This window comes from Rhinolophus ferrumequinum, chromosome 6 (genome assembly GCF_004115265.2).
Source record: "Rhinolophus ferrumequinum isolate MPI-CBG mRhiFer1 chromosome 6, mRhiFer1_v1.p, whole genome shotgun sequence".
Taxonomy (NCBI): Eukaryota; Metazoa; Chordata; class Mammalia; order Chiroptera; family Rhinolophidae; genus Rhinolophus; species Rhinolophus ferrumequinum.
The window spans coordinates 62,780,562-62,801,919 of NC_046289.1; the positions used below are offsets into that span (position 1 = coordinate 62,780,562).

Genomic DNA, 21,358 nt, shown 5'->3' on the forward strand with positions numbered 1-21,358 from the left:
CTGATGTTTAAATGAAAAACTGGCTGGATATGGAATCCTGGATTGAAAATAATTGTACTTCAGAAATTAGTCTTTAGACTCATTGTAGTGGTTGAGCAGTGTAATTCCATTATAATTCTTGTTACTTTGGCAACTTTTAAGTTTTTCTTTTTCCCCAGTGTTGAACAATTTCATGATGATACACCACGGTATAGGTGTATTTTCGTCTAGTGTTGTTTTTTCAAACACGCAATCTGAAGGTTTTTCTTGTGAAATTTCCTTGAATTATTTTGTTGGTGATTTCCACCTATTTTCTCTGTCTTCTCTTCTGGAACACCTGTTACGCAGATGTTGAGCCTCTTGGAATGGTCATCTAATTCTTTTCTCTCCTATTTTAACATGTATTTGTTCATACATTTGTGTAATAGATAAGTACATTTTAAACATAGATAGAGTGATGAAATTATGCTCATTTTCCCTCCACTCTAACCACAAAAGCCTTGTAGTTTTAAATTGGCTATTGTTTAGATTATGGAATTCCCTTTGATGGTTTAGAAACTTCCTTCTGTCTTTGCCTTCTGGTGAGCTACTTAGAACCTAAGGGGTTGTTAGATGGGCATCCTCATGAGAGCTGGTAGGAGGCTTTGTATTTGAGTTTTTTTGGCTGAATTTTTCCTGGGGACTTCATTTAGAGGACACCCCTTCCTCTTTTTGTATCACTGTCAAGTTAACTCTGTGAATGCTTATTCTTTGTTCTTACAAGCTATCATTTGATCTTATATTGTCTGTATTAGTCTTATAATAAGTTAATTTCTTTCAACAACATTGTAAATTCTTTGAGAATAGGCCTACCTCCCATGGTATGGATATTCCATGAGTTATTATTAGGGTCGGTGTGGTTTGTTTGGTTTTGGTGAGGAGTGGGTAAAATATGAGTAGTAAATGATAGAGAGGTAAGAAAGCTAAGACTGGTTTTGTGGTGTCCTCAGCAGTATATAGTAGACCATTTTTGCAGAATCTCAGTGTTTGCTAATTTGTACATGACCTGGAATTTGTTTTTTGAATTCCGGAGCATCCCATTAGTGGGTTTGGGATACTTTTAGCTCAGCTTTTCACTTTATTACTAAATGGCTTTTTTATTTAAAAAGGAAAATGATTGATGCCCCTTTCTGTTTGTACTTTTCCTCTGACAGCAAGTCATGTAAAATTACTTGCCTTTTGCATGATAATGTTACTCTTCTCGATATGTAATGTAGGGGTGTAGAGCACAAGAACGAACCTGCCATAGTTTTAAGCTCTGGAATTGAAAGCAGGAGTAGTAGATGATCATCTGAAATTGTAAGAACAAAAAGATTCATTAGATTATATGCATTTAGTTCAGAGTACAGCATATCTATTCCTTCAAAAAAAGACTTTGGGCAGCTAGAAGAGGGTTTATCATTATTACCACTACTTACCTTAGATGAATACAAATCCTTTTTCATATCACAGTTAAAATCTCTGTTTAACTCAAGGTACAACCTTACTATATAATATCTATAGATACTGTCTGTCTAAATTGAGTCTACTTCTTACCATGTTTTTTAGGTGGAGATATCTCTGATTCTCTATTGTACAGAGCTTGATGACAGAACATAAGCATTCTGTATTTGGTTAGAGTGGTCAAGAGTTAGAAGATGAAGAAAAAGCTTCAGTGGTAGTATTTTGAATGGTTGGTAAAGATCTGGTTTGTATGTTCAGGATTCCTTTTGTCTCTTAGAGGATTTCTTAAACATAAGAGACACATAAGCAGAAAGTTAAAGTTGGTTTGTTGATCTCCATCCTATATTTTCTTATGGTCAACAACCTATGACTCCTGGTGATCAGTGCTGCCTTGCTGACTTCTTTCTGGAGTTCTGTCTGGGCACCAGACTCTGCTGCTCTTATTAGTCTCCAGGGAACTGTTATGTTAATTGTCTTGTTTATTTTTTCCCCTTCACGGCCTGTCTAGGTGACTAATTTGCTAATATCCGAAAATCTAATCCTGAGTATTAATTGGTTGATATTACTTCTTGCAGGGATATTTAGATATTAAAAATTGTATTTGATTTGAGGAGATGAGGTTGAGGGAAATAATAAAAAAGAAACACCTCTTCAGAGTGATTTATGCTGCAGAACTGAAGGAAATGAGGTTTGATAAGTAATGCAGAATGAATCTTGAATTCCAGGCTCACCATTTTAATCTTACTTCTCCAGGCATTATTGTTTATGGTTTCTTGAGTAGGCAAATGACATGATAAAAACAATATTTTAGGGAGATCATGCTGTGAATAGTGTGTGGCTGGTGACATTATGGGCCATGACCCAGTGAAGTACAATCAGATTTGACAGGTGGTTGGGGTCAGTGGGCAATAGGTGGGAGTCCGTTGGAGCAGTCAACGTTAGGGAAGTCCAGTAGGTTGTTTATAAGAGGTAGGTGAAGCACATGACAATGACCAGACAACAGTGCTGTCGTTCTGAGTTTGACTTTTGGCCTTATGGTGGCGGGAGAGGGGTAGTACAGTGGAGAAGAAGGAGCAAATGAACTTAGCCCTAGAAAGTCCAGGGTATTAGATAGTTTACCAGTTATTTTCACTCTCTTCCTTCCTTCCTTTTCTTAGGCACCGGGTGTATTTGAGCCACTACGCTGGGTGCTGGGGATACGAACAAGGCATGGTCTTTGTCCCCAGGGGCTCACAGTCAAGTGAGACTGACACAGAGAGAATGAATAATGGCATTGCAGAATGATGAGTTATAGGACAAATGTATGAAAAAGAGAAATGTATACAAAGACAGAACACTGAAAAGGGAACAAAAGGGAAAGTAGGCAGAAGATCAGTTTTCAGAACCAAGGAGTTAGGTCAGGACAAGACTAGCAGCAGGAAGGGTGAATGCATGATGACAGCCAGAGTATTTGCAGGATAGAGCTCCATAAATGTTTCCTGCTGAGCCTAAGGGAGACAGTGAGGTGCGCTTGAGTCTGTAGGTGAGAGTTAAGTGGCATCAGTAATATGGAGAGGAATATAGTGACAGGGAACTTGGAGAACATAGAGGCAAAGGACTCCAGTTAAATGTTCTGTGAGGCAGTGATGTCCTCGCCCAGGTAGTCAATCATAGGAGTGGACAGAGAGGGGATTGGCAAAGAATAGAACTGGTAATTCACAAAAAAGGAAACCTGAATGATCAATCAACAGATAGAAAGATGTTCAACCTCATTAGTAATTAGAGAAGTGCAAATTATAGCAAGACACCATTCATACTCATCAGATTGGGAAAAGAAAATGTCTGACAGCATTAAGTGTTGATGAGAATAGAGAAATAAGAACTCCCTTATGTCCCATAGAGTAGAAGTATAAATTGGTACAATTTTGGGAAGCATTTGTACCTGCTGTATAATGATGCTAGCAACCATTTGTCATTTATTTGTGTGCCAGGAATTGTTTTTAAAAAAATGTTATTTGATTTAATTCTTACCACAACTTTTCCCTGATTTTTATAGTTGAGGAAATGGAGCCTAAGAGAGGTTAATCCGTCCATGGTCACAAAAGTGGTAAATAGAAGAGCCGGGGTTTTAGCTTAGAGCTATCTTGTTCCAAAACTAGTCTCATAATCACTAAGCTTTAATGGTAATAATAGGGAGCATATACTGAGCACTTTCTCTGTACCAGGCACTGTATTGACTATTAGACCTACCTTAGCTGATTGTACCTATGCAATAACCCTTTGAGGTAAGTGCTGTTGTTCTTCCTCGAGTAGCTTATAGAGATTAAGTGATAAGCTGGCAAATAAAAAAGCTGATCTTTAACTCAAGCAGTTTTGAGCACATGCACTTTTCCTCTAGACCCAACTGAAAGATCCAGAGGTAGGACGGGCTTTAGGTGTATTTTGATCTGCATTCTGACTTTTTCCCCCTCCCAGTTTTATTGAGATATAATTGACATATAACTTTATATTAGTTTAAGCTGTATAACATAATGATTTGATATGTGTGTATGTTGCAAAATGATTACCACAAGTTTAGTTAACATCTTTCACCTCACACCTCACAGTTACATTTTTTTTCTTATGATGAGAACTTTTAAGGTCTACTCTCTTAGCAACTTTCAAATAAATAATACAGTATTGGTAACTAGTCACCATGCTGTACATTACATCTCCAGGACTTACTTATTTTACAACCGGAAGTTTGTACCTTTTGGGCACCTTCACCTGTTTCCCCCACGTCTCCCACCCCTCATCCCCCACTTCTATCAACCATCTATCTGTTCTTTGTTTCTGGGAGTTTGGTTTTTTTAAATTCCACATATAAGTGAGATCACATGGTATTTGTCTTTCTCTGACTTACTTAGAACAATGTACTCAAGATCCATCTGTGTTGTTGCAAATGGCAGGGTTTCCTTATTTTTTATGACTATATATATATATAGCCATTTATATACATATATTATATATATATATATAAATTTTTTTTCTTTATTCATTTATCCGTCAATGGACACGTAGGTTGTTTCAGTGTCTTGGCTATTGTAAATAATGCTGCATTGAAAATGGGGTGCAGATATCTTTTCTAGATAGTAATTTCATTTCCTTCAGGTATATACCCAGAAGGAGAATTGCTGGACTATATGTTAGTTCTATTTTTAATTTTTTGAGGAACCTCTGTACTGTTTTCCATAGTGGCTGTACCAATTTACATTCCCATCAATAATGCACAAGTGTTCCCTTTTCTCCACATCTTCCCAACACTTATTATTTCTTGTCTTTTTGATGATAGCCATTCTAGCACATGTGAGGTGATACCTCATTGTGGTTTTGATTTGCATTTATTTTCCTGATAATTAGTGATGTTGAGTACCTTTTCATATATACCTGTTGACCACTTGATATCTCCTTTGGGAAAATGTCTATTAAGGTCCTCTGTTCATTTTTTAATCAGATTGTTTGTTTTTGCTATGGAGTTGTATGAGTTCTTTATGTATTTTGGATATTAACCCCTTATCATATACATGATTTGCAAATATTTTCTCCCATTCAGTAGGTTGCCTTTCACTTTGTTGATGGTTTCCTTTGATGTGCAGAAGCTTTTCAAGTTGATGTAGTTCCATTTGTTTATTTTTGCTTTTATTGCCTTTGCTTTTGGTGTCAAATCTAAAATATCATTGCTAAGTCCTATGTCAAGGAGCTTACCTCTTATGTTTTCTTCTATGAGATTTGTGGTTTCAGGACTTACATTCAAGTCTTTAATCCATTTTGAGTTGATTTTTGTGTGTACTGTTAGGTATGGTCTAGTTTTCATTCTTTTGCATGTAGCTGTTCACCTGACTCTCTTTTCTCCTATAATTATCTCTTCTATTTGGTGGACTTTATCCTCATTTCCTTCATGGTTGAGAGATGGTTGCTTGTAACAACTGGAAGGGAGCTACATTCTTTCTCTTTAAAAAATAATCTCTTCTCATAATTATCATATTAAAGTGTTTTGCTCAGATTAGATCATCCCTGAAACAATTATACTTGTCAGTGTAATGTCATACATTGATTGTCTTAGGACTTGAATATCCAATTTTCCCATCATCAAACTGATCACCATGACAAAAGAAAAATGTATAGATTACTTTGATTGGCGCAGAGCAATTAATGCCCAACTTTGGTTCTGGGAGTGGATCAAGCCCATTGAGACAATAGATACATAATTGAGGAAGATTATTCCCCAAGGGAAATTTGGGTGCTACTCGTAAGAGGGAGTGAATACTGAATAGTTAATCAAGTAAATAATTTGTAAATACATTATCTCGTTTAATTTTCTCAATACTGAAACTTGCTCAAGGTCCCATAATTATTAAGTGGCAGAATTGAGATTTAACTCTAAGCCAATGCCTTTTTTTTTTCCGTCAGTCTTGTGTCTCCCTCAAAGAAAAATAATAAGGCATCCTGTATAGCATATGGCATTAATGACTCTACCTTCTAAGATTCCAGAGTGATATTCTACAGATTCAAAAGTTATGGGGTATAGTGTAAGCAGTACTTAGAAGAAAATTTATAGCAGTAAATGCGGAAATTAAAAAGTCAGAAAGATCTCCAATAAATAACCTAACCTTTCACCTTATGACACTAGGAAGAGAAGAGCAAGCAGCGGAAGGAAATAATAAAGATTATAATGGAAATTAATAAAATAGAGAATAGAAAAACAATGGGAAAACCAAAAAAAAAAACCAAACCCACGAATTGGTTCTTTGAAACAAATGAACAAAACTGACAAACCTTTAGCTAGACAGACTAAGAAAAAAGATTTAAATTAACTAAAACCATGAATGAGGATGTAAGCATTGTGGTGGAATGAGAAGACCTCTTTGTTTCTCCCCTTAAATTTACAAGTCAGGCATCTATAATCCAACAGTTTCCACTGCTCAACACACAAACACAGCTGGGCGATCCATGCATTGGTACATCTGGAGGTGGGTGTATTGGAACTCCTAGTGGAGGTGGAACAGAGGAAGACCAAGGGATGGTGGCCGCTGATGCATTTTGGCATCTGCTGTGGCCCCAGGTAACATAGGTAGTGGTGGAGGAGTCAGGGTGCAGCCTCCACACTGTGGCTCAGTGTAGGGTAAGAGAGGCGGAGGCAGCGTTGGTGTCCAAAGAATCTGGCTCCTTCCACTCCACATTGAGGCAGAATCTGGTAGCAGCAGCGGAAACTTGTATACAGACCCCAGGCTACAGCACCGAGGTGCCAGCAGTCATAAGGAATAAGAGAGTAGCGCTGAGTTCACAAACCTAGCTCTCCTCTACCTGCCACACCCTCCTACCACCGTGGTGGTGCCCCAACATGGAGAGGACATGGACACAGTGGCGACACCCCAGTTACCCAGGTGCCAATTTCCACGACTGCAGGGACAGTCCCCCATTGCAACCTCAGAGGCACAAAGAGTGCAGGTAAAACCAAAGGTTGTGTTATAGCACCATCTACTGGAAAATAAAAGCTCTCTGATTATCAGCATGCTAAAGTGTTAAGATCAAAGTGGAACCAAACAAGAAAAGAGTTCATTACCTCAAATGCACAGGCAGAGGAACAAACCGTCAAGTATCATGAACAACCAAGGTAACATGGTAACACAGAAAGAAATTGACAAGTCTCCAGAAACCAATGTCAAGGAAGACGGATTTAAGTGACAGAGGATTAAAGATTGCAGTCATGAAGAAACTCAACAAGATAGAAGAAAACTTAGAAAGACAGTTTAGTGAGCTCAAGAGTACAATTAATAAATAAAAGGAGTACTTTACCAAAGAGATTGAAATTATAAAAGAGAACCAAACAGAAATTCTGAACATGAAAGAATGAAAGAGGGAACATTTCTATTGATCTTACAGAGATAAAATGGATTTATAATAAATATTATGGACTACATTGTAACAAATTAAATAACTTACATGAAGTAGACAAATTCCTAGAAATATATAAACTATTGAAACTAACTTATGAAGAAATAGAAAATCCAAATAAACCTATAACAGACAAAGAGATAGAATTAATAATAATAAAAAAACACCTACCCACGGTGGAAAGCCCAGGCTTGATGGCTTCACTGGTGAAATCTACCAAACATTTAAAGAATTAATACCTTTTTTTTCTTTTGGTTACACTATTCAAAAAAATAGAAAAGGAGAAAACATTTCCCTGTTCATTCTGTGAAGCCAGTATTACTCTGTTACCAAAACCAGGAAAAGACATTAGAAGAAAAGAAAAATACAAATCATTGTCTCTTATGAGTTATAGATGCAGAAATCCTCAGCAAAACACTGGCAAGCAGGATCCAGCAACACATAAAAAAAATTATTCACCATGACTAAATGGGATTTATCCCTGGATTCCAGATTGGCTTAATATATGAAAATCAATTAATATAATACACCATGTCAATAGAACAAAGGACAAAAAACACATGATTATGTCAATAGACACAGAAACTCATCTAGCAAAATTCAGTACCTCTTCATGATAAATTGGTGAAAAAACTAGGAATAGAAAGGAACTTTGTCATCCTGATAAAGGGCATCTATTTAAAAAGACCCACAGCTAATATGGTAAAAGACTGACTTCCCCAAAGATAAGGAAAATGACAAGGATTTCTGCTCTTGCTACTTCTATTCAAGAAAAGGAAATGAAATGCACCCAGTTTAGAAAGAAGTGAAACTGTCTCTAGTTGCAGATGACATGATCTTATATCCTGTTTTCCCGAAAATAAGACCTAGCTGGACGGTCAGCTCTAATGTATCTTTTGGAGCAAAAATTAATATAAGACCTGGTATTATATTATGTTATATTATATTATATAAGACTCTGTCTTACAGTAAAATATTAATTTTTGCTCCAAAAGACGCATTAGAGCTGATTGTCTGGCTAGGTCTTATTTTCAGGGAAACAGGGTATTCATGTATCTCCAAATTTGACTGTTCGTGTATATGCTTAAGTAAGTGTCTCCCTGAATTCTGTGAGCCCTCCTAGCAAAGTATAGAACCCAAGGAGGGGGTAATGGGAGCCCCAGTTTATAGATGGTTGGTCAGAAGTACAGGTGACAATTGGAACTTGTGATTGGCGTCTGAAGTAGCAGTAGTCTTGTGGGTCTGCCTGCACCCTTGTGGTGATCTGATGATAACTCCTGGTAAATAGTGTCAAAATTGAATTGAATTATAGGGCACCCAGCTGGTGACTAGGAGAATAGCTTAATGTGTGGAAAGCCACACATCTGGGGTCAAAAGTATTGTGAGTATGGTAGTAGTGAGAGTAAAGGAGAAACACAGGATGAGTGCCTCTTTCCAACAGTTATACATTCAAAAGAATGAAGTTAGACCCTTACCTCACACCATATATAAAAATTTACTCAAAATGTATCGCAGACCTAAGTGTATAAAACTCTTAGAAGAATACATAGGCATAAGTCTTCATGACCTTGGATTGGGCAGTGGTTTCTTAGATATGCAACCAAACCTACAAAGCAACAAAATAAAAAAAAAAATTGGATTTTATCAGATTTAAAAATTTTTGTGCTTCAAAGACCACCATCAAGAAAAGTGATAGGAGAAAATATTTACAAATCATACCTCTGATATTGGACTTTGTCTAGACTATCTAAAGAACTCTTGTAACTCAATAATAAATAGACAAATAACCCCCCCAAAAAAATCAGCAAAAGATCTGAAGAGACATGTTTCCAAAGAAGATATAGAAAAGGCCAAATAAGCACATGAAAAGATGTCCACCATTATTAGTCATTATGGAAATGTAAATCAAAACTATAATGAGATACCACTTTTCTTCTTCTACGATGGCTACAATAAAAAAAATGTAGATAATAGTAAGAGTAGGTGAGGATGGGGAGAAATTAGAACCCTTATATGTTGCTGGTAGGAATGTAAAGTTCTGCAGCTCCTTTGGAAAACACTCCAGCAGTTTCTGTGGATTGCTTAAGATTAAACATGGAGTGACCATATGACCTAGCAATTCTACTTCCAGTTATGTATCCATGAGAAATGAAAACGAGGTCTGACAGTTAAGTTCATGAACTTGTTGCAATGATGTTGTTAACCTTTCTTTGATATCAGAGGGATTGTTCATTATGAATTTGTACCAACTGGATAAACAGTTAACCAAGTTTACTATTTGGAAGTGCAGAAAGGCTGCATGAAAAAATTAGACGACCTGAACTTTTCGCCAATAATTCATGGCTCTGGTATCACGACAATGCACTAGCTCACACAGCACTGTGTGTGAGGCAGTTTTTACACAGTAAACAAATAACTGTGGTGGGACACTCTCCCTACTCACCTGATCTGGCCCCCAGTGACTTCTGTTTTTTTAAATTATCCGTTGTTGTTTTTTTTTTTTTAATGGGGAATATTGGGGAACAGTGTGTTTCTCCAGGGCCTATCAGCTGCAAGTCGTCCTTCAGTTTAGTTGTGGAGGGTGCAGCTCAGCTCTAAGTCCAGTTGCTATTTTCAATTGTTAGTTGGAGGGGGCGTAGCCCACCATCCCAATTGAACCGGCAACCTTGTTGTTGAGAACTCACGCTCTAAGCAACTAAGCCATCTGGCTGCCCCTCCAGAGGTTCAGCGTCAGCTCATTGTCTTCAGTCTAGTGGAGGACGCAGCTCGCTGGCCTATGTGGGAATCGAACCAGAACCCTCTTCTTCAGAGCTCATGCTCCAACCAACTGAGCCATCTGGCTGCCCCCCAGTGACTTCTTTCTCTATCTGAAGATAAAGGAAATATTGAAAGGAAGACATTTTGATGACATGCAGGACATCAAGGACAATACGATGTCCTGATGTTCTGATGGCCATTCCAGAAGGAGTTCCGAAATTGTTTTGAAGGGTGGACTAGGCACTGGCGTTTGTGCACAGCTTCCCAAGGGGAGTACTTCGAAAGTGACCATAGTGACATTCATCAATGAAGTAGGCAGCACTTTTTCTAGGATGAGTTCGCGAACTTAATTGTCAGACCTCTTATGTCCACATAAAAACTTAAAGTGGAAACAACCCAAATGGACAATCAACTGATGAATGACGAAACAAAATGTGATATATCTATACAATAAAATGTTACCAACAATGAAAATTACTGAAGTAATGATACATCCTACAACATGGATCAGCTTTGAACACATTATGCTCAGTGAAAGAAGCCAGTCACAAAAGACCACTTCTTGAATGATTCCATTTATACGAAATGTCCAAAATAGGCAAATCTATAGAGATAGAAAGTAGAATAGTGGTTTCATAGGGCTTGGAGAGTCAAGTAGGGGTTGGGAAGTGACTATTAAAGAGTGTGGGGTGTTTTGGGAGGGTGGAGAAGGGCTGATGAAAATGTTCTAATGATTGTGGTGGTGGTTGCACAACTTTGTGAATATACTAAGAACTGTTGAATTTTACACTTTAAGTAGGTTAATTTTTTGGTATATTAATGTTTCAGTAAAACTTATAAAACACGTGTTCATCTGTTCACTTAGTAGCACCCTGTGCGGAGCGGGGCGCTACAGTCCTTACCTGGGACATACTTACAGTCGGTGGGTTAGACAAGCACAGTATTTTTTACAAAGGTAAAAGTACTGAAATTCTCATATTCTGGGGCCTTTATGTAGTACAATTATGAGGACCTATGGAAGTTAATCAGGTAGGAATAAAATGAGGGTTGGCTTGGGTTTGATGTCACTTCTATACCAGATAGTCCTGTTCTAAAGTGTCATTGAGATTATTTAGATGTCTTCTGTTCTGGAAATTAACTAAAAGTTTATAAAAGGGACTTTGGGGGCGTGGTAGGTGAGGGTAAACGGGATCAAACATACGGTGATAGAAGGAGAACTGACTCTGGGTGGTGAGCACACAATGTGATACATAGATGATGTATTACAGAATTGTACACTCGAAACCTATGTAACTTTACTCACCATTTTCACCTCCAATAAACTTTAATAAAAAAAATGGACTTTGAATTTTTTCTGTAATATTTCTGGACCTCTTCTCTAATCTCGTTGTGCATGTAGTTGAATAACTATTTTTGTGAATGATCAGACCTAGCAGCACAGAGGTAGTTAGTGTAGGAATGTTTGTTTGTTTGTTTGCTTACCAACTCAATATGACCCAGTAGATTCCCTGATTTACCATAAAGATTGCTATAGTTCTGGTATCTGAATTCTACTTTGGATCTTTATCTGAATGACAGTTTATTAGATTTCACTTCATATTATGCTTGGCAAACTGGTTCTCTGTCTTCCTTTTCTCCTTTAGCTTAAGCTGAAAGTCTGCTTTTACTTTCTCCCTCTCTCTCCTCTGTAATTCTGTCTCTTAAAGCTTCATTTGAAATCTTTCCTCTTTAAATTCTCACGTCCATTGCTTTAATTTGAACCTCCCTCATCTTTTGTATTAGGAGGCCTATTGTATTAAACCTCCTAATTGATCTCTCTGCCTCTCATGTGTTTCACAAATCAGCATCTAATGGTGAGTAGCATTACCTTTGTAAAACATAGGCCGAATCATGCTTGGAAACCTCAGTTTGTACTAGTGATTACAAAAAGTTATTTTAACAATTACTCTTAAGCGATGGTGAAGAGTTACTGTTCCAATTAAATTGCAGTTTCTCCATGCTTCCAAAAACTTGTACATATCTATTGAGCTATATTAAGTAGTTTCATTAAATTGCATGTATCTGAACTAGAAGAGCAGTAGTACACTAGGCCATAAAGTATGAGTTAAGAGCTCATTAAGCTATTACCTAAAGCAATGAAGATGTATCAGTGAGTCCTAGAAAATTTGCTACTGACGTGTTTTGGTTACCCAGTAAAGGGTGTACAGTTTATTTGGTGTCTAATCTTTTTTCTTTTTAAATGTTGTGTGGTTTTAGTACCAAGAGATAAATAGTATTTTGGTATAACTTTATTATAAAGATATTTTAAAAAGAGCATTCCAAGAGGAGTTAAATCTAGTATGTAGCCTTTTGTTTTTAGATGGTTGAAATGTCTTTATAATAGAGATACTGTGTTTAAATGTTACATGATAGGAAGGTGGAATGGATAATAAGGGGAAAACACTTTTTAAATGATTTTTTGTTTCTGTGAAGCTGAAGAAAAGAGTAAGTTGCTTATTGACCACCATTTTATCGTTTCATTCTTAACTATAATTTACTAGATGAAACAGTTTTGCAAACATACATGAAATACATGTAATACATGTAAAGTGATAAGTGTGTACTCATTGTGAATTATTGTTCCCATTGCACCTATTCTTTTCAACCAAGCACAAAGAATGAGAGAACAATGTGATAACCCAGATGCAAAAGAAAAATATAGAATTATTAACTAAAATAAATCTGTATTGTATTTATATTTTAAGTCAGTGGACAAATTCTTTTTGAACGTTGAAATACATTTCTCTTGCTTCTAAATCTTATCCTTCTAGCTCTCGGTTTGTGAGTTCCTCTAGCTTCTTCAAAGATTGCCATCTTTGTCTCGTGTTCCGTTTACTGTTTCACATATTATAGACTGGCTCCTGCCCCTTCCACTCACTAATGATCTCCTAATTTTTTATATTAATCAGCACTTTTCAGCCCTTCTATAGCACTTGTCATCAGCTACTTACACCTTAAAATGCTCTTTTCCTTTGGTTTCTGTGATACCCCTTTTTCATAATTACCTCCTACCTCTTAGGCCATTATTCCTTCAGGGACAACTTTATTTTTGCTCATTCTATAAATGTTGCAATTTTTAGCATTCTTTTCTTATATTTCTTCTCATTCTTTATTCTTTCAACTAGGCAATCTTCCATCTAAGTTTGTAGTTCCATGTACCTTCCATGAACTAATGGTTCCCCAATATATTTCTGGGGCTAGCTTTTTGTCACAGTACCACGCTTGAAATTACAATGTCTACTGAATTCAGTTAGTTATCTTCAAACTCAACATTCTAATATCCTTTAACATTTATACAACCTATGATATTCTCTTATTTTGGTACAACTTCTCATTTAATTGTACCGATTTCTAGTCAAAAAGTACATCTTGAGTATCTCTCAGATTTATCCTATTTTTTTTCTGTCTCTCTCTCTACTGTAATACTTAAGATTCACACCCTTATTCCCTTTCTTGGGATATTGTAACTGTCCCCAGAGTGACCTTTCTGCTTCCTGGAGTGAATTCTCTGTAGTCTATGTTCCTTATTGCCACCATAGTGATGTTCTAAAATGCAATGTTTTAAGTGTGCTTTTCCTTATATTAAAATCTTTCTCATTACCCAGAAGTAGTTTTCAAATATCCATCCATGGCCCATCTGCTTTTGGATCATTTAGAGAACTTTTGAAAAGCAGCTTTCCTATATATTCCGACACAGATTCTGAATCAGTACAGAGTTTCAGAATCTTCAAAAAGTTCCCCAGATGATTTTAATAAGCAGCCAGGGTTAGAAAACACTGACCTATACTAATGTTTCAGACTCCTTATCATGGAGTCCCGGACCCTTCAGATCAGATGCCTGCCTGCTTCTCACACCATCTCATTCTGTTTTCCCTCCCTTTGTTCCTGTGCCCCTGTCACATGCCTTCTTCTGGCTCTGGAACCCACCAGTCGTGATCCTCTTTTAAAACCTTTATTTGCCTTTGTTGAATCGGGGGCAAGACCCTAGATTTCTGCCTGTTCCACTTCTTCCCTCTGCACCCTAGGCAGCTCCTCCTTGGATTTTACATGTGGAACTCAGATTGAAAACCACTGAGCTAATTCATTCAGGTAAATGAGGCCCAGAAAGACTGACTCACCGAAGTCTCATAGTGGTGAATGGCAGACCATATCTAAAACTCAGAATTTATATTCCTAACATGGTGCATATATATTGCTCTTCTGTGCTTTCGTATGTATCATGTCTGGGAAAATTGAGCTGAAATAACCTCTTAATTTTTTACTTCCTAAATAAATTATCATTCATTTGTTCCCTCATTCTTTTGTGTATTTATTCATTTAATAAACATGTATTTGCCTACACAAGGAGGAGTGTAGGATCCGGGGGAGGTGAATAGAAAATGTGAATACTGCAAATTTCCTAAAGGTTCTTAAGACAGGACCTTTATATTCAATCGTAAAATATTATACAAAAAAAAATACTAATTTTTTATAAGAGAAACCATAATATAACCTTTTTCACTGTTTTCTTTCTTTCTTTTAGGGAAAGACCATATTTGTAGATTTGTTGGCTGTGGGAGGAATGATCGATTCAACTATGTGGTCATGCAGTTGCAGGTAGGTTACCTTGAAAATGTATCTTAAAATCTTTCGGTTTTGATCAAAATACCTAATTACAGTGGATATGAATAAAAATAATAGCATTCTTGGTATCATCTTGGAATGTTTTATACTGTGCAGATGAAACTTTATTTAAACAGACATGATACAGATTTTTCCAAAGATGGAAGGGTTCTCCTTATCAACTATTTCAGTTGATCCATATCTTTACTGTCAACATTGTGAAGTTTTCAATCCCTACATGGATTGTTGGATATAATGTGAGTCTTGCTCTGTCCCTGTCACTTCCCTTTTCACCCTTCATTACCTGAAGAACTCTAGTTTTCCATTTGTGAGCTCGAGTACTGACCTTGACTGCTTGAAAATTGAAGCATTAGTTGAGGTAGAGGAGAAATGCCATTCCTCTTTCCCTTTTCATCCATTAACATTGCTCTGTTCCCTGTGTTTTAGATGGAAAGTGGAGTTAGTTTGGGATAGCAGAGAGAGAAATTAAGAAAGGTAATACTGGAGTAATGACTGCAGCAGAGGGAGAGGGAAACCACCCCATTCTCTGACACTACCTCTGCCCCTGAGCACACACACACACAACACACACACACACACACACACACACACACACACGTCTGAACCGTAGTCACCCTCAAAGTGTAAAAGCCACGGTTCACTTTGCTACCTAACTTAGAGTTCTCAGGGTATTCTTTCATCTTGAGCAAAATCTGTTTGGGGCATTTGGTTTTTTTATTTTCTTTCAACTTAATTACATAGCAGTGATTTCAGAGATATAGTTCCTGGCCTAAATGCTTCCTCTTCTCATCAGAAGGTTTTTCTTGTTTCCCTCAGTTAGCCTTCAGCATTTGATTCAGATTTAAAGGTATTAATGTCTCTTAAAGTCTTTGAGTCTATGATTCACTATCTCTTGAGCCAGTATGGTTTCATTTCTTGAAGCAGCTATTCCTGTCCCTTTTTAGATTATTCATATGGCCCCTGCTTTCTCTCACTTTGGGCAATAATATTATAGTTTTTTTGTATGCTATTTCATAGTTTTCTTCTGGATTTATGTACATCTTACTTGATTTTCACTGCATCCCCATGGAGAAGATAGGACAGGTTTTATCCTGAAGCAAATGAAGAGGCTGAAGCTCAAGAGGTTTGTGATTTGTCTGGGTCCAATTTGATGGGTGTTAGGGCATGGTGACAACCTGAGGCCAGTATTCTTGGCACAATTAGAGAAAACTCTTCAGTTTTGTCCTTAGGTTACTACTCATGGGAGAACATGGACAGGAGCTTTTTTCAGTCTGCAAAGTCTCTCAGTCTCAGCACATACTTGTTTTTAGTTTATTTGCACTTACCTAAGTCTCACTTTCTGGAAATGGGAAGGCTCTTTGTCTGGGAAAACTAAGGAGACTGGTGTATGTCAGATAATGATGGCTTTGTGGCGTTTGGCCAGCTCCTATGGACTTGTCCAATAACCTTTCCATTTAACTGGAATGCTGTTTTTTTCCCGTCGTAAGAAAATTAACGTACCACTAACTATCCCCACCCCTACAGTTAGGTTGACTTCATTTGGGACAAGGCGAAAGTTAGTATAACTACTAGAGGGTACTCTCTTGACATAGTAAAGATAACTACTAGGTTTCCCTTATATGTTTTAATAAAATTTACACACTCAGACCCAGCTTCTCACTGACATTCCTAATTTCTTCTAAAAAGCCTAAACTCATCCTTAAGTTAACTTTACTCTTTTCTTCCTTTCAATTCATTCTATATCTGTCTTAAAATTTTTAAGGAATGAATCCTATCTCTGTTATAGAAATTCTAGCTGTTTACCATTACAGTGGGTCTTAAAATCGTATAGGGCTCAAGCAGTTGTACATATTTCTTTTCTCCTTTCTATTGGCAAGACCTTGTCCAGGTTTCATTTAATATCCTGTCACCATTGAGGCATCCTTGGTATATGAGCATCCTTAGTATAGCCAAAGGGTGATGTTTTGTGATAAGCATATCACCTAGGGAAGGGCAAAAATAGTTTGAATCCTGTAACCAGTGCAGAAGTAGATCTAGATTGCCTAACATCAGAATTGCCATATTTTTTTAAACCTTTTCATTATTATGGAAAAAAATTAAACATATACGTAAGTAGAGAGAAAAGTATAATGAACACTTATGTACTCATCACCTGCCATCAATAATTACCAATATATGGCCAATCTTGTTCCAAGTGTGTTCTCCTTCTCTCCCTCCTCAGATTATTTCAAAGTAAATCCAAGGCATATTTTATCTGTAAATATATATCAATATGTATTTCTAAGAGTTAAGGGTTCCTTTTTTCCATCTTAACCACAATGCACAATAATTCCTAAATAACAACATCAAATATGAAGTCAGTCTTCAGATGACCTTGATTATATCTCACTCTTTGGGTTTTTTTTTTTAGTTGTTTTCTTTTAAATATTTGTTTTATTTGAATCTGGTTTCAGACAGGGTTCACACATTGCATTTGGTGTGTGTATCTCTTAAGCCTCTATTGCTGTATATAGGTTCCCTCTTTTTTTTTCTTACAGTTTTCTTTTTGTTGTTGTTTGTATTGTCATTGAAAAAAAATGTAGACATTTGTCGTGCAGAAGTTTCCATATTCTGGATTTTGCTGATTATCTCATTGTGATATTTAACATATTCTTCTATCTCCTGTATTTTCTATAAACTGGTGATTAGATCAGATCCAGTTTTGGTCTTTTTTTTTGGTCAGAATATTTTAGAGGTGAGTTTTGTGCTTCATATTGCATCACATCAGTAGGTAGTGTCTGATTGTTTCTCTTTTAGGAATGTTACAATTGATCAGTGAGGTTCAGGGCCTGTCAGCCGGATTCATTCATTTTAAAGTTCCCAGTGGGTTTTCTCTTAGGTTTTATCAACCCATTAGTAATTATTCCTAGTCCATTACTTCAGTGGGGTTACAAATGTACTGTTCTGATTCTGTCATGTCTTCATTTATTAGCTGTAATTCTTCTTTAAAGAGCACTCCACCAGCTATTAGGTTATCCTGAGGTACAATTCATACAGGAATGACAGGACCAGTACTTGATTCTTTTATTTACTAGTTTTCAGAATAATGAGTTGGTTCCCTGATATTTTCCAAAGAGGTCTAGTTAGCTTTCTCTTTTTAAAAAATATTGTTACAAATTCGTAGATTTAATATAGTTTATGTCTTTTAATCATTGCACTTGTTTTTCTTTTTAATGTTCAAATTATCCCATCTTTGGCTAGCAGGACTTCATTCAAGTTGGATCCTGATTCATTTTGACAGGACTAGACTGCAGCAGTCTTTGCTAACATCCTTACTTTCTGGTACAGCGTTGTGTACCTGGCTCATATATTTCATGTTTCAGAGCTGAAATCAGCCATTTCTCCATTAAGCCCTGATTTCTATTAATATTAATCGTAAATGGTATTTAGAGACCACAATCTAGATACTTTAGGTGCCTGTTACCAATTGGGTTGGTCAATGTTTTAAATTCTTTTCAAGCAGATGGGTTTAGGATATGCAATTTTTTAAAGAAAATATATTATGGTTCATATTGATATTTCCAATTCAAATTTTTGATAATAGAATTGCTAATAACCTGCTTGATTTTATATTTTCATCTCTTTGCTCTTATGCACTTTTTAATATATGTAGATGAAATGATACGATTGGGATTTACATGAAAATAATGCAGCACGTGTGTGGGAGGGGAGAGGGTGTGTGTTTCATGTGGGGATGGGGAGAAGAGTGGATAACTAATGAAACAAGATTGGCCGTGAATTGATAATTGTTAATTCTGGGTGATAGGTAGGTATATGAGTGTTTATTATTGTTTTCTCCTTGTAAGTATGTTTCAAATTTTTAATATTAGAATCATTTACATTTTATTGGGATTATGTTAAATTTATAGAATTAAGGGAAAATGAATTTGGTTTTTCATAATAATAATAATTTCAAATTACTGTATATAGTCTTCTTTTTTTAGTGGTTCTATATCAATCATTAAGATGACTGTACCATGATTTATTGAATCGTTCATTTATTAATGGACATATAGATTGTTTTCAATTTTTCTCCATAAAAAGTAACCATTTGAAGTATAATTTGGTAATTCAAACCTGTGTGCATTTACCATGTTAATGACTCTTTTCCCCATACTCTTGCCAGCCTTATATTTCTCAGATTTTGTTAATCGATACCTTAGATTTACATTTTAAAAGACTTAAAATTTAAAAATCACTGCTAATATTATAAATTCAGTTTAACGGATTTCCTTTCAGAAAGCTTTTATGATGGTGGAAGTTGTTCGCAAATAAAGTTACAGTATTATATTTTGACAGTCAAAGTATTGATTTTTGAAGGAAAAAAATCATTGGCATGCTAATAAAATTTATTACGTACTCTGATAGGATTATAAAAGTCATTGCTCTAGATTAGCACTTACTTTACATTTGCTGAGGATATAGAAAACAGATTCCCCTAACATTAAAAAAAGTAGTAAAGATAACCACCGATTTATGCTGTAGGGAAACTGCATTTTGAAAGAAGATCCAAAGTATATGAAATGCTCCTGATTTTCCTGTAATTTTTCAATTCTTTGATCGAGTGCTATTTAATATTTTGTTTTAAATGGTACATAAGTAATTTAAGACTTTATTACTTTTTCAAAAGTCAATCAATTGTCTTTAGTTGAGGTGATGGTGTATTACTGGTATTAATCTCAAACATACACTACAAAATTTCAGGAGTAGAGAGATTGGATATTTAAATTTCCTTGAGCTATAGGAGCCAATTTCCATTCTTTGGGAGGTAGAGCTGCAGCAGTGTAACCCTGCTCTTCTCATCAGATTACTGCTATGTTACTTAGACATTAAGGAAACTTCTGAATGGAATAGCACTGTGAGGCAGAAAACGAACACTTTGGAGTCTGACAGACATAGATGTGAAAAACAGCTTTACCTTAACAGGTTAGCATTATTTAAACTCTCAGAGTCTTAATTTCCTCATCTCTAAAACAGGAATAACTACTATTTAGTGTGCTATGAGGATTAAATGCAATCTTGAATGTAAATACACAGGCTAGATACATTCATTAGTCTGTTTCATATCATTTTTGTTCATAATAACAATAATTAGCATTTATTGAGTACCCACTGTGTGCCAGACAATAGTCTAAACACTTTACATGGATCTTTTTTAATCTTCACATATCACTGTGAGGTAGGTATCACTGGCCCCTTTTTATAAGGAAACTGTAACACAGAAACATTAAGTAGTTTGTAGTTTGTAGTTAAGTAGTTTGTTATGCAGTAATGAGGAATGATTGCTTTGGATATATATATATATAAAACATCTTTTATATATATATATATATTATATCTTTTAAAGTAATCAAGATTATTTTTGTTATGACATCAGAAACAAAGAGAAACATGATATAATATGTTCAGAAACTTTGGTTATTCTTAAATTTGTCTGAAATGTTAATGTATTATCTTAAGAGAATCACGATTTGGGTTAAATTCTTGCTATTTCAGTCGAAACATTTTAATGGTAAATGAATAATTCCCCATCTTTTCTTACAACATAGTTTTTAGTCTACCATATTTGAAAGTGTTTATTTGCTTTCCATAGGGTCGAAACCTGGCAGATCTACGCCGTAGCCAGTCCCGGGGTACATTCACCATTAGCACTACTCTTAGGCTGGGTAGACAGATTCTGGAGTCTATTGAGAGCATCCATTCTGTGGGATTTTTGCACAGAGACATCAAACCGGTAAGGGGGGCCTTTTCCAGCCAGAGCACAGAATGAGTTTGCTGGTACTCTTAATCTTATGATGGGACACAATAAATTACCAATGTAGCTTTCTGTATTTGCTTTCTACATTAAGTGCAAGATAATATTTTACTTGTGGCAAAAATGTAACTGGAAGCAAAATGTAACGCCCTTCTTAATTTTTTTTTAAAAAATGGTAATAACCAACTATAACTTATATTCAAGAACTTTTCTCAAGTATGATGAAACTGTTGCTCTGCAGCCAAATTAAAAATCTTTAACCCTTGATTGTTATTATTATGTGTGTTAACATTGCTAATTACTAGGTTGGTGCAAAAGTAATTGTGGTTTTTGCAATTACTTTTAGCCTTTTAAACCACAATTACTTTTGCACCAACCTAATACTTAGCCTTATACCTAAATTGGTAGTTATTTTTTGTACTTCTTTTTCCTGATATTGGTTAAAAATATATACATAGGTTGCTTTTAGATGTTGGCATGGTCTTCTTTGAATTCTTCCTAAAGTGACAAATTGTACTTATAAGAAACCATTAATTGTGAAAGACCATGTTTTTTCTCCTGAGTGCAATATATAGTGGCAATATATAGTATTTTTTTGCTATTATTTTTCTTAGACATTGTCATTTCCGTAACTGTGAAATATGCTTTTATTTTTTCCTTCTTTTTTTTTTTATTATTCACAAGGGGAAATGACCCATTTCTGATATATTTACTATAAATTTGTATGTTGGTTGATGCAGTTGAAAATTACACCCATTTTGTTGCTACATG

At 35.9% G+C, this 21,358-nt stretch overlaps 1 protein-coding gene across 1 annotated transcript in view; it reads left to right on the plus strand.

The window, feature by feature from the left end:
- TTBK2 (tau tubulin kinase 2) overlaps positions 1-21,358 on the plus strand; it is a 97,199-nt gene that overhangs the window by 17,065 nt on the left and 58,776 nt on the right. Inside the window, exons 3-4 of the mRNA XM_033106888.1 lie at positions 14,693-14,766; positions 20,426-20,566. Coding sequence (XP_032962779.1) covers positions 14,693-14,766; positions 20,426-20,566 — 215 coding nt within the window. The remainder of the gene's footprint in view (positions 1-14,692; positions 14,767-20,425; positions 20,567-21,358) is intronic.